General features: G+C 37.8%; 1 protein-coding gene across 3 annotated transcripts in view; it reads left to right on the top strand.

Annotated features, from left to right (window-relative positions):
• Positions 1-9,142: 9,142 nt before the first annotated feature.
• LOC121520728 (oxysterol-binding protein-related protein 1-like) overlaps positions 9,143-12,203 on the top strand; it is a 33,909-nt gene continuing 30,848 nt past the window's right edge. For 2 of the 3 annotated variants that reach the window (XM_041804321.1, XM_041804318.1), the window contains exons 1-4: positions 9,489-9,685; positions 9,865-10,010; positions 11,860-11,945; positions 12,036-12,110. In XM_041804321.1, the coding sequence (XP_041660255.1) occupies positions 9,884-10,010; positions 11,860-11,945; positions 12,036-12,110 (288 nt within the window). In that variant the 5' untranslated portion in view covers positions 9,489-9,685; positions 9,865-9,883. Of the gene's footprint in view, positions 9,276-9,488; positions 9,686-9,864; positions 10,011-11,859; positions 11,946-12,035; positions 12,111-12,203 lie in introns of those variants that run through there. The other variant, XM_041804320.1, reaches the window with a different exon arrangement.

Raw genomic sequence — 12,203 nt, 5'->3', positions numbered from 1 at the left:
TCCCAATAGTAAAGAATCCTTTTAAAAATTCCTGGATCCAGACGGTGATCTGGATCACTCCCAAAATCTAATCAGTTCTTCCTTATGCCTTTCTGACATTTCCTGAAAATTTCATCAAAATCCATCCATAATTTTATGAGTTATGTTCCTAACAAACTAACTAACAAACCCTGCTGATCACATAACCTCCTTGGCGGAGGTAATAATCCAAGCAACTCAGAAAAAAAGGTTATTGAAAAGTATAAGTCAGGGGATGGATACAGAGACATTACTAAGGCAGTGAACCCCCCCCCCCCCCCCCCCAGAGTTCAGTTAAATCCATTAACAAAAAGGAAGGAATATGTCATATGTTATTCTGCCTAGATCAGGCCATCCCCGCAAAATGAGTGACTGTCCAAGAAGATGACTAATGAGAGAGGCCACCAAGACATTTATGACCACTCTGAAAGGGTTACAAGCTTCAACGGCTGAGATGGGGAGACTTGGCATACAAAAACTGTTGTCTGGGGGCTTCACCAGTCAGAGCTTTTTGGTAGAGAGGCAAAGAGAAAGACACTTTTGAAGAAAAGTGTGTGCATTTTCCTCACTCCTAAATATTCCACAGTCAACTGTCAGTGGTATTATAACAAAGTGGAAGCGATTGGGAACAACAGCAACTCAGCCATGAAGTGATAGGCCACGTAAAATGAGGGAGCGGGGTGAGCAGATGCTGAGGCACATAGTGTGCAGAGGTCGCCAACTTTCTGCAGAGTCAATCCTTATAGACCTCCAGACTTCATGTGGCCTTCAGATTAGCTCAAGAACAGTGCGTAGAGAGCTTCATGGAATGGGTTTCCATGGCGGAGCAGCTGCATCCAAGACATACATCACCAAGTGCAATGCAAAGCGTCGGATGCAGTGGTGTAAAGCACGCCGCCACTGGACTCTAGAGCAGTGGAGACGCATTCTCTGGAGTGACAAATCACACTTCTCCATCTGGCAATCTGATGGATGAGTCAGGGTTTGGCTGTTGCCAGGAGGACAGTACTTGTCTGACTGCATTGTACAAGTGTAAAGTTTAGTGGAGGGGGGATTATGTTGTGGGGTTGTTTTTCATAAGCTGGGCTTGGCCCCTTAGTTCCAGCAAAAGGAACTCTGAATGCCTCAGCATACCAAGAGATTTTGGACAATTCCATATTCCCAACTCTGTGGGAACAGTTTGGGAATAGCCCCTTCCTGTTCCAACATGACTGTGCACCAGTGCACAAAGCAAGGTCCATAAAGACATGGATGAGAGAGTTTGGCGAGGATGAACTTGACTGGCCTGCACAGAGTCCTGACCTCAACCCGATAAAACACCGTCAGGATGAATTAGAGCGGAGACTGAGAGCCAGGCCTTCTTGTCCAACATCAGTGTGTGACCTCACAAATGCGCTTCTGGAAGAATGGTCAAAAGTTCCCATAAACACACTCCTAAACCTTGTGGAAAGCCTTCCCAGAAGAGTTGAAGCTGTTATACCTGCAAAGGGTGGACCCACGTTATATTAAATCCTATGGATAAAGAATGGGATGTCACTTTAGTTCATATGCGAGTCAAGGCAGGTGAGCCAATACTTTTGGCAATATAGTGTATGTTTTTATATTTTTCAGACATATCTTTCACATCTACGAGCAGAGCTTCGTTCAGCTCAGAAGACTTCACTATCACCTCTCTAACTCTCCAGGTGTTAACCAGTGGCCTCATTAACACCAGCATGTGATATGTGTAGTATAATGGAAAGTCTATCAGCCAGTGTTAGTCTTATCTGAATTCTTCTCACACTTTTACAGTAAATTAGAAAAATTTGTCAGCCTGGGCTTGTGGGTTTTTCAACATATATGTTGTTCCTGTTCAAACCAAGGAAAATGGTCACTTAAAGACTACATTCAGACTGCATTTAACAGTGACCCAAATCTGATTTCTTTTGCTCATGTGTGATTTATATCTGATATTTTTCTGACAGTGTAAACAGCACAAGTCACACTCAGTCTGATCTTTTCATTTCAGATTTGGGCCACCTTTATATGTGGTAGTAAATCGGACACATATTTGATTTTTTAGAATTTGGTCACAGTGTGAACAACCAAACAAACAAAAAAGATCTGAGCAAAAGATAAGGATTGAGCATTAAGGCAAGCAGTGTGAATGTAACTTAATTGAGAGTCAGTTTTGTGTTGAGAGAGCTTTATGATCCAGCATTTTAGCCATATTTACTTATAGGCACTTTGAGAGGAATTTGTTGAGAGCAGTTCACCAACAAAAACTCTAAGCTGGCTTCTCCTCCTCCTCTCAGTTACACCAGTTGCTTCTTCTCATGTATGATTAAAATCTGGCACCTGTTTATTAGGTTTAATACAGAAACCCATTTTCTCTGGTCTCACTTTCAGGAGAAACAGGGTTAAAACAATCTCACGACCCACAGTTTTTCTGAAAAAATAAGAAAGTACCAGCAGAGTAAATGGTCTCTGTGTAATAAAATACTGCTGCATATGTCTGTCTGGTCTCAAGTGATGATGAGAGGGATTATTTTGGTCTGAATTGGTCTGCTGAGCAAATTTCTTTCTTGTTACTTGGATTACATTTACACCTGGCAAGGATCTAATTCGGTCTGTGCATTAACAAACCAACAGTTCATTTTCTATACAGGTAGAATATGGAGACACAGATCACATATGTAAATGAGGCATGCATTTTCCACCATGCTGAATATACAGTGTAACGGCAGCACAGCGATATATCCCAGCTGCAAGGGGGTGTGTTTTCCTAAAGAGTGCTTCATGACTTTTTGGAGATTATCTCAAATCTCAATCACAATTCAGTTTACAGTAACTAATGAATGAGCTAAGGTCAGTATGAACTTTGAAACAATAATTGTAAAAATCAAATAATATTATTATCTGTTTGATGTGATGGAAACAAAAATAGAAGTCCTAGGCACCAAGTATTGTTTGACTTCTTGTTTTTAATCATTTAAAATTACATGCAAACCTCTGCACACTGGCTAGATTAAAGAGACATGTTTCATTATTGAAATGTTGCCAATGTTGTGGATTTTGAACGGTAAGCTACAGGTATGTAAGAGAAAAAAAAAGATTTACATCATAATCTCATCTTTAAATTTCTACAAGTGGTACAAAATGTATTCTTTCGTCCACGGTATTTTTAATGACAGTGCAGTACTTGAAGGAACAATTCAACTTCCTGAGCTTTTATCATATGCCACCATCCAGGGTTAGAAAAAAAGTGACAACAGCCAGTGACTGCTGACCTTTGCACAATGTACAGTATCATTTTAGTGATTTAATCTACTATCTTAATCTGACAAAACAATAAAGATAAGGTCCAGGATACAACATCTGTTTCATCCCAAAAGTCCTCTACCCCTGCAGTGTCATCAGTAAATAAAGCTTTAGATATAAACAGTTTTAACAAGCAAGTAATGATAAATACCCAGTTAGCTTAAGTCCTCACATTTTAATCATATTAATATTTAGCAAGTAAAGGGTTAGCCTAATAAATTTAAACTTTGAAGCAGTTTTTATATTTACTTGTGATGCACTGTTTATTAAAAAACATGGCCAATGTCAACACCAATGTTTAAAATAACAATTCTGATCAGTTTCCTTTACATATTTGGTGTAACACTCTTACAGTGAAAACATTTTATCTTAAGTTTGATGATAAAAACAGATCAGAGTTTCCAACAGTGCCCAAACATAAATCTCTTCCTTAAATTAGCTATGAGGTGTGTTGATGTTAGCCTTCAGCTGATATGACAGCAGATTAACATCTGCTACTGACATCAGTTCATGCTCGCATGATTTACCAATTACCCATGTTTGGCATAAGGGCTGATATCAACTGTAACCAATGCAAACTTATGTATCCGTGCATCCCTGATATTTACATCGTTAAACCCCTACTATTTCTAAAGAGGGGGTATTTTACTTTTTCGATTTTTAAAACATAAATATAAAGTCACAATGTTGGGTGTCCATACTTCACATATGCAAATTTTCAAACCCAAGATAAATGTATGTGGCAGGAATCTTGGAATTAGAGTGTAAACTGATGAAAACGATTCGTTGGGAATCTCTCCGACATCTTCCGAGATTTCAATGGAACGAACTGATGAGGTCATCGCAATAGGATCTCCTGACTGGTTCATCTGTACTGCCGGCAAAGCAGAACAAACTGCCCCCACAAGGCCATTTAGCCATTTAGTAACACAGTAATTAAACACTTACCAAACAGATACGTCCTTCTCTATCCTTCACTGCTGCTGGTTTTCTTCCCCCTCTCTCTCCAAACTATCAGCGTCAGACTCCGGTCTAACACGTACGGACGTATATCAAAATTTGTCATATTTTACTCAGTTGGACTGGTTCATTCAAAGTTTTCAAATACTAGCATAGCAAATTAGCCACATTAGAGGGGGCAGGCACAAAACATTGAGTCCTACCACCGGCCAGCCTCCGGAGAATTGGCCAATCGGAGGAAAGCAGGTCGGGGGGGGTAAAGAGAGCGGCGAAAATGAAGCGTTACAGACGGAGGTTAAAATAAGGGTTTTTCAGGACGCCAGTGTGAGAAACTTGAGGAGTTTTTTGAGCTGTAAACCATGTGAAGCTACTACATGGGTATCAGAGAGATGTGTAAAGCCTTGAAAAAAAGGCATAATACCCCCACTTTAACACATTTTATCTTTTTTTTTTTTTTTTTTTAAGGTTTATTTTTTGGACATTTTTGTGCCTTTATTTGACAGAGGAGGATAGTGGACAGAGTCGGAAACAGGGATGAGAGCGGGGGGGGGGGGGGGGGGGACATGTGGTAAAGGGCCCCTGGCCGGATTCAAACCTGGGCCGTACGCATGCATGGGGCGCGCCATAACCACTTGACCACCTGCACCCCTTTATCATTCTTTTAATGCTAAATAATAATAAACATCTTTTTAGTGCACATCAGACTAAAGCAGAACGCACCCCTTTGTGACACAGAGCAAATGTATTGTACATCAGACTTTGGTCCGAATTGAAAATAGATTTTTAATCAAACCATAAACCCAAAATTCAAGATTAAACTGAACTGTAACACAATGAAAGCGTTACACCCAACTCCGTGCCTTCTCCTGTGGCAGCTTTGCACTGTAGGACCAAACAATAACACGCTATTAAAAAATTAGTTGTGTTAACTTAAAAATCCAAATAGCTATTTCAGCTGTTTTTCTGAGTTAATATAACACATTTTTAGCTTTGTGTAAACAGCACTTGATCACTCTAAGTGTTTTTTTGTCATTGACAATCATCACATAATTTGCATAGTTTCCCAGAATGCATTTTGGCATTATTTAATTTTTAATCTATTTATTCATCAGGGGCAATACCTAGGCATTGTTGCATCTAATTACAGTGCAACTGATGCAACAAATAAAAGACTTCTGGATATGGCTTATTCGCAGTCCTTTTGCACCATGAATGAAGTTACCCACTCAGTTAGAGAAGTACCACTTGTGGACCAACTTCAACAACTTCAAGTGAATAAGCACTTGCTGGGTCATTGTGCAGCAATCAGTCTTTGTTACTTATAAATAATCAAATCAACTAAATATGTGAAAGACATAAGGGAAAATGGGAGAGGGTTAGAAACATGACAATATATATTTCAACTTGAGTCATACTCAAAAAATTGATTTCCACTAGTGGTTCACAGTGTAGGGTTAAAAATATGCTATGGCAGAAAATTCGTTTTTTTTTTCTTTTTTTTTTCTTTTTTTTTTTCCAAAATGTTGGCTACTCATCAAAAGTAGTGATCATGGATATGAAGAGGAAGGTAATATTTGACAACATGGGGTATCTACAATTATCAAAAGGGCCAAAATTGTGCACTGTGAAACATACATGCACATCCTGAAATCTCAAAGATTCTATGGGGTTTATTTTTCTCCTTTATTTTTGTCTAAACTACAGGGAGAATAATGTGTTGAAAGAAGAATTTATCAGACCTGTTTCCATTATATTCAATCACTTAACTAGCACTCAAAGAAGCCCTTTCCTATTCAGACTGCTCTGTGTGAAGGGAATACATGCTGTCCTTCTCTTCCCTACCTTTCCCTCACTCCCCGTCTCTCTCTCTCGCCTGTCCCTAAAATGTCCCTGCTGGGGATTCTATCTCCTGGTTTTCTTTTGAAGCAGTGGCCTCTCTTTGCCTCCATTATCTTGTAATTTGTGAGGGATTACGCTCTGGAGCACACACGGTCCACCCTGTTGCTTAAGAACTGTGACAGCTTACAATAATTGCCATGCTAATTAGAGAGAACTAGCCCAGTGTGCTTCTTTCCCTCACCAGACCTGATTTGATGAATATGCTTTGAATAACGTCTGTGTTTCCATAACTTCCGTACCACTTTAATGAATAAGTCCTGGAGATAATGACTCATTGGTATTTGTTAACAGATGAAATGTAGAGCCGATTGTTTTTGATGGCAAAGGAGGAACCAGTTCTCAGTCCAGGTTTTATTAATGTGTTGGACCAGTGTAGGTAGCAGGTCTGTAACTGCAATAAGATCAATAAAACACCCCTTTACCTTAAAGGAAATTATAATAAGCTCCAGCATAATGGTATGAAAGGCCACCTTTGACCAATGATGCATTTCTCAAAACATCAGCTACATACAGCAGCATTCAAGCTGTGTTTACAGCCTGACAATACAGCCAGATATAAACACTGTCTGAAAATAAAAGGAAGCTGTAAAGAGGCTTTTTTTCACCAGCATGAAGCTGCCCACAGTGTGTAAACATGTGAGTGGACAAATATTGAGCACATTTTCCCTCTGATAGTCAGAATCATTTTTGGCAAAACAGTCATGATTATATCAAAATGAAAAAGACACCTAGAACTGACAACAAAGCATTGTTATTTTAACAAAGATGGTTTTCTACAAAATGTCTGCCCTATGTTTTAGTAAAACAGTTTGTTTTGTTTTTTTTGGTTTGGTTTTATTTTTTTGCTGTATTTTTTACCCTTGGTTTTATTGAGAGCTAACAGCATTATTTGCAAAGTAAACTTGCATAAAATGTGTTCTCTCAGACTTGACTGCTGATAAATTATTCTTTATCCTTTGCAAAATCCAACTGCAGGCCAATGTTTAACAGTAAACGTGATTAGGTTAATTTACACACAAACAGACATCTCTCTTCTCACTAGTGACTTGTGATGGTAATGCATATTTTAAGTCCTCCCTAACAGATGTGCGCTTAACATCAGGACCTCAAAAAACCCTGTCAGCCTCACCTGACACCTCAGGCACCTATTGCTTGAAACAGCACCTTTAAATTAAACACATAATCTGACCTTTAAGTATGTCCACACACAGTTTTTGAGAGAAAATACCCCAGCCCAAAATTTCCAAGACCTTTTCAACAACAGCCAGGCCCAGTTAAGGGACGGTAAAATTGTCATTGATGTGGAGTTTTTATTGTGTTATTCTTTCACAAACCTGTCTCTCACATAGAAACAAAGGAAACAGTTTAAGCCTCTGTGGACATCACCTTTTGTGGCAAATACTTCAATCTGGTGCGCACACAACTTACTCAAGACCAGCATCAATTTCAAAATAAATACTAGGGCTGCAAGCAGCACTGAATGGGCCATTGCACCTTCATGCACGGTAGGTCTTGGTGGGTCTTTTAAATTTAGCACGTTTGGGAGTTTATTTTTTCAGGAATTTAAAGTGTTCAAATGATGATATTTCACCTATTTAAAGCATTTGGTTGTAGAATGAATGTACATTCTAATCAAATCATACTCGATGTAAAAAAAACTCAAACAAAACCAAAGAAAAAATGACCTAAAAATATATTTTTAAATATAATTCCATCTTCCTCTTTTGGTGTCTTTTGGACACTACCTTCACTCTAGAACTATCAAAGTATTCCAACTACTGTTATGATTTATTCAACTTTGATGCTACTGACATCCTGCTTCATCCTCTCAGTCCTGCATGCTGCCTGTCATTGTGCCCTTATATGGGCATAAAAAGGGTGCATCTCTATGCTAATTGGCACCTGGCATTAATCGACTCTCGAACCCAGGTGCAAACTCAGCAGTTTAAAAATGTGTCATGAATTCCACTTAAGTTTCTCTTAGAAATTTTCTAAACAAATTTAAGAAAAATCTTGGAAAGTTGTTGGTGAATGAGTGAGTGTGCAAATACTCACTCCTAGAGATACTCTGCTAGATTGTAAACAATACACCAAATCACAACAGCAAATGCTCACTATAGCTACGTTGTGTAAGAAAACTTAAAACAGTGTGTACAACAAGCACTGCTTTTCTTGTGCTGGTCACACTAATGGTTACACAGTTTCTATAACTGCATCCTCCTAAGACCCTGCATACAAATACGAGGATATTACATTTCAACTTTCCTACAGCAGAATAATAATTTCTGTTCTAATAATTTTGAGGAATATGTCAGAGGGTCCATTTAAGTTTGATTAATTAGCTTGAATTGTTGGAAAAATGTGCAATGGATTATTCAGGTATTTTCATGGAAATTTTAAGGAATTTGTTTTGGTATTTTTCATGAAAAGTAAGAAAATGACTGTAATTTTGAGGAAGTTAATTTTTTTTGTTTTGTTTTTTTGGGGGGGCTTTGAAACGTTTCACTGAATTATCTAGAGAAAATTTTGAGAAATTTTGGGGTACTTCTTCTCAGGCACTTAAAAACAGGTTTAAAGATATTCACAGCAGTGTTTGGTAATTTATTTGCAATTCTAGGGTATTTTTTGTTGATTTTTTGGAGAGGAAAATTTCAGAAAAATCCATAGTTTTAACCGGCAATTTTGTTCGTGCTACAGGTGCCAAAACAATGGCGAAAAGAAGCGGTAAAATGGGTTAAAGGTGGCAAAAAATGTGGAAAACATGGTTGAAGAAGTTAAAAAGTAGCACGAATAAATAGCCAGGATGCTAGAACCAATGCTACTTATCCATTGGTATAATCATCAATAAAATACAGCTGGGGAGGGTTCATTATCTGGGTTTTTCAGGGGCCCAGCCAATTATGTGTACAGGCCTGCCATGCATTACAGATATTTGGTGAACTTCAAATCCATCTTACAACTCAAACAATTCCTGGCAAGCCCCTTTGCACCTGCCACTCACCTGTTGATGAAGGTAACTTAGGATTCTTGCCAGGACAGAGAAGGAAGACGTTGAAAAAAAAAGAACACATTTGAAAAGCGCACAAAATCAAGTGGGAGTAAGTAGTATGTTCATTCGTTTTCTGTGACACAGACTTATTTGTTAGCTTGAGTAGTAGGGAATATAATCATTTTAGGGATGACCAAGCAGCCTGTAGGCTAAAGTTAGCTAGCTATGTCTGTGCACACAGACAAGCACAGCTTGGTCGCGTGACGTCCACCAACGGCTGTCAGCTGGGAGACGTGATCAGATTTCGGCTGTGCAGTTTCTGTCTCTCAGCTCCTGCCAAACAAAACATGAATCTGCTAAATCTTGTTAAACTTTAAATTAAAAATTAGAACTTGTAGGTGAGACGTAGTTGTTGGTCATAGAAGGTAGAGATTCTTATGTTTTGGTCTCTCCAAATGTCATGTCGGATCGTTTTGTCGCTGGTTTAACGGTTTAACGGTTTATAAACGGTTGAAGAAGGTAAACATGCTAAAGCTTAAAGACTGAATTACAAAGTAAGCCTACATTGTTGTAGACGACAAGCTACGCACTGAAATGGGCCCCCAAAGACCTAATTTGACTTTGAGAGTTACTACTGTTTTTTTCTTTCAATAAGCCTTGTATGTGTGCACTAACGATTAAAATATTCTTTATCACAGGGCAACAGGGAGTCAAGTGATGATGGAGGCAGACTCTCTTGAGGATCAGCTTCTCCACTATGCTAAAAAGGGCAGCTGTTCTCATATTCGGACACTCCTTCAATTAAGAACGGACGAAAACAGCTCTCTCAACCTTAACTGCAGGTGTAAGTGATTATAAGAATCGAATTAGCCAGTTTAACATTCTTTTTTTTGACTGAGTTGACACAAAAAAATAGCATTAATAGCATGTCTTATTGTCCCAAGTTTAGTCTCGATAGTGAGAGTGTTGATGGTCAGTAAACCTTTTTGATATTACAATGCTGACCTATTTACACATCAACAGGGATCTGTGATACATTCTTGGATATTTTCTGGTTATTATGCCAGCTGTTGATGTCCAATTTTGAATTTTAACCAGTCATAACACATAATGTGCATAGCTGAAATGATTTTTTGTGTGGATATATATGGATATAGTAACTATTGGTTGTTGTGACTAAAACAGGAGTTCTTCCTGTGTCTTAGACGTTTGAAATTAGGAGCCCAATGCACAAGGGCTGCTCAGTAATGTCACAAGTCATGATCATGATTCATCACACAGGATTGCTTTACATTCTGAATACTTCCAAAAGATGTAAATAGTAAATGAGGGTAAAATGTAAATATCTTAAAGTAATTGCTTATGATAGAACCTTGGTGGTGATTTCATCTGGATTATCCTTTTTCATGATTATGAGGAGTAGAAATCAGAATTAAAATTGAAATGTGATTAATTGCCCAGCACAATGCATGTTTGTCCTGGTAAGCATAAGGTTGTGGATGTCTGAAATGTTCATTTTTTCCTGAAAGAATTGAGCCACAGTAATTTGCAGCATATATCAATTCAAACTATAAAGGTTAGAAGTGCCATTTAAACTTAAAAGGGTTTAAGGATACTTATCTTAGATTGAATGCTGATAAGGAGAAGTTTCATTTTAAGTATGATGAAATACAATATAATTTCTAAAAGCTGGAAAGTAGTTCCAGATATGCCCGAATACTGTCTCACTGGTAAGAATATGATCTTATCTAGAAGAAGGATTTTTAAAATCCATCTGTGGAATAACTAATTTTATGTTAAAATGGCAGCTTATTTACCCTTCAACAGGATTCCACAAATGTGTGCATGGAAAATAAAGATGTGGCAAAAACTCCATGATGTACAGAAGCTCAAAGTTGACACACAGAATGTTAATATATATGTATATGTACATATCTATCTATCTATCTATCTATCTGTCTCGCTATATATATACCAAAATAATGAGGAAATGACTAAATTTCCTAGCTGTCTCTGGAAATTGGGGTAAAAAACAAATTTGCACATGCACGCCCTTCTGGATTGATGTGTGTCATGATTTCTCTCTTAAAGGTGGTAGTGGGTCCTAATGCTTGACCAGTTGAGAACTACTGCTGTAGAAATGGATATTTGGATTGATTTTTTTGTAATGGATATCCAAAATATCATGAGTATTTATAATTGGATCATAGATTTTTGAAACTAAGAGATTATTTCACACAAATGGTGACAAAATAAGGAAAGTAATTTTGGGTATAAATGCTCATTTTAATGTGGAAGATTAACAGATCCAGAGCAGACCCAGTCTGGCAACTGAATGTTTAAATGGCCACATAAACTTGAATGTAAAGATATCTGAAGAATGAATAAGGTCTTGCATATCTTTGAATGTTATTTCTACGTGTATATGTTCTGAATCTCTTTTTGACATTCTAACTAAAGAGACTATAGTTTTGACTTGGACCATTGCTACAATGGGTAACTAGAGTAATGTTGCTGATAGGTGTGTTTCTTTTTAACATCAAAACTTCTTTTCATAGCCAGCTAGCGCTACTTTACAGGTGATACAATGTTTTTATTGACTAATATTTACTGTTAAATATAATTTTCTTTCATTCTTTTTATCTTGTAATATATTACATTTTATTGTAATGGTTTTTATTCTCTCACTGTAGCTAAAACTAAAGCTAGTGCAGGATGGACTGCCCTCCATCTGGCCTGTTACTTTGGTCACAGGGATGTTGTGGAGGAGTTACTTAAGGTGATAGTAGCTCATGATAAACATATTACTCTGTATATTATGTGTTGTATTGCAATCAGTGTATTTTACTAGCTGATTTAATTTATGCAGGCAGGTGCTGATGCTAATTTACAAAACAACATGGGTGACACACCCCTGCACAAGGCAGCCTACACTGGGAGAAAGGTAAATAAATCATGTTCTTCTCTGCTGGCTTGTGTGTCAGCTGAGAGGATTCTGCTTGCAATATAACATGAGTTATCCCTCCCCTAATGTGAG

This window comes from Cheilinus undulatus, linkage group 13, assembly GCF_018320785.1.
Source record: "Cheilinus undulatus linkage group 13, ASM1832078v1, whole genome shotgun sequence".
NCBI classification, from domain to species: Eukaryota; Metazoa; Chordata; class Actinopteri; order Labriformes; family Labridae; genus Cheilinus; species Cheilinus undulatus.
Note: the sequence above shows the minus strand (reverse complement) of the source record. Positions and strands in the feature narration are given on the sequence as shown.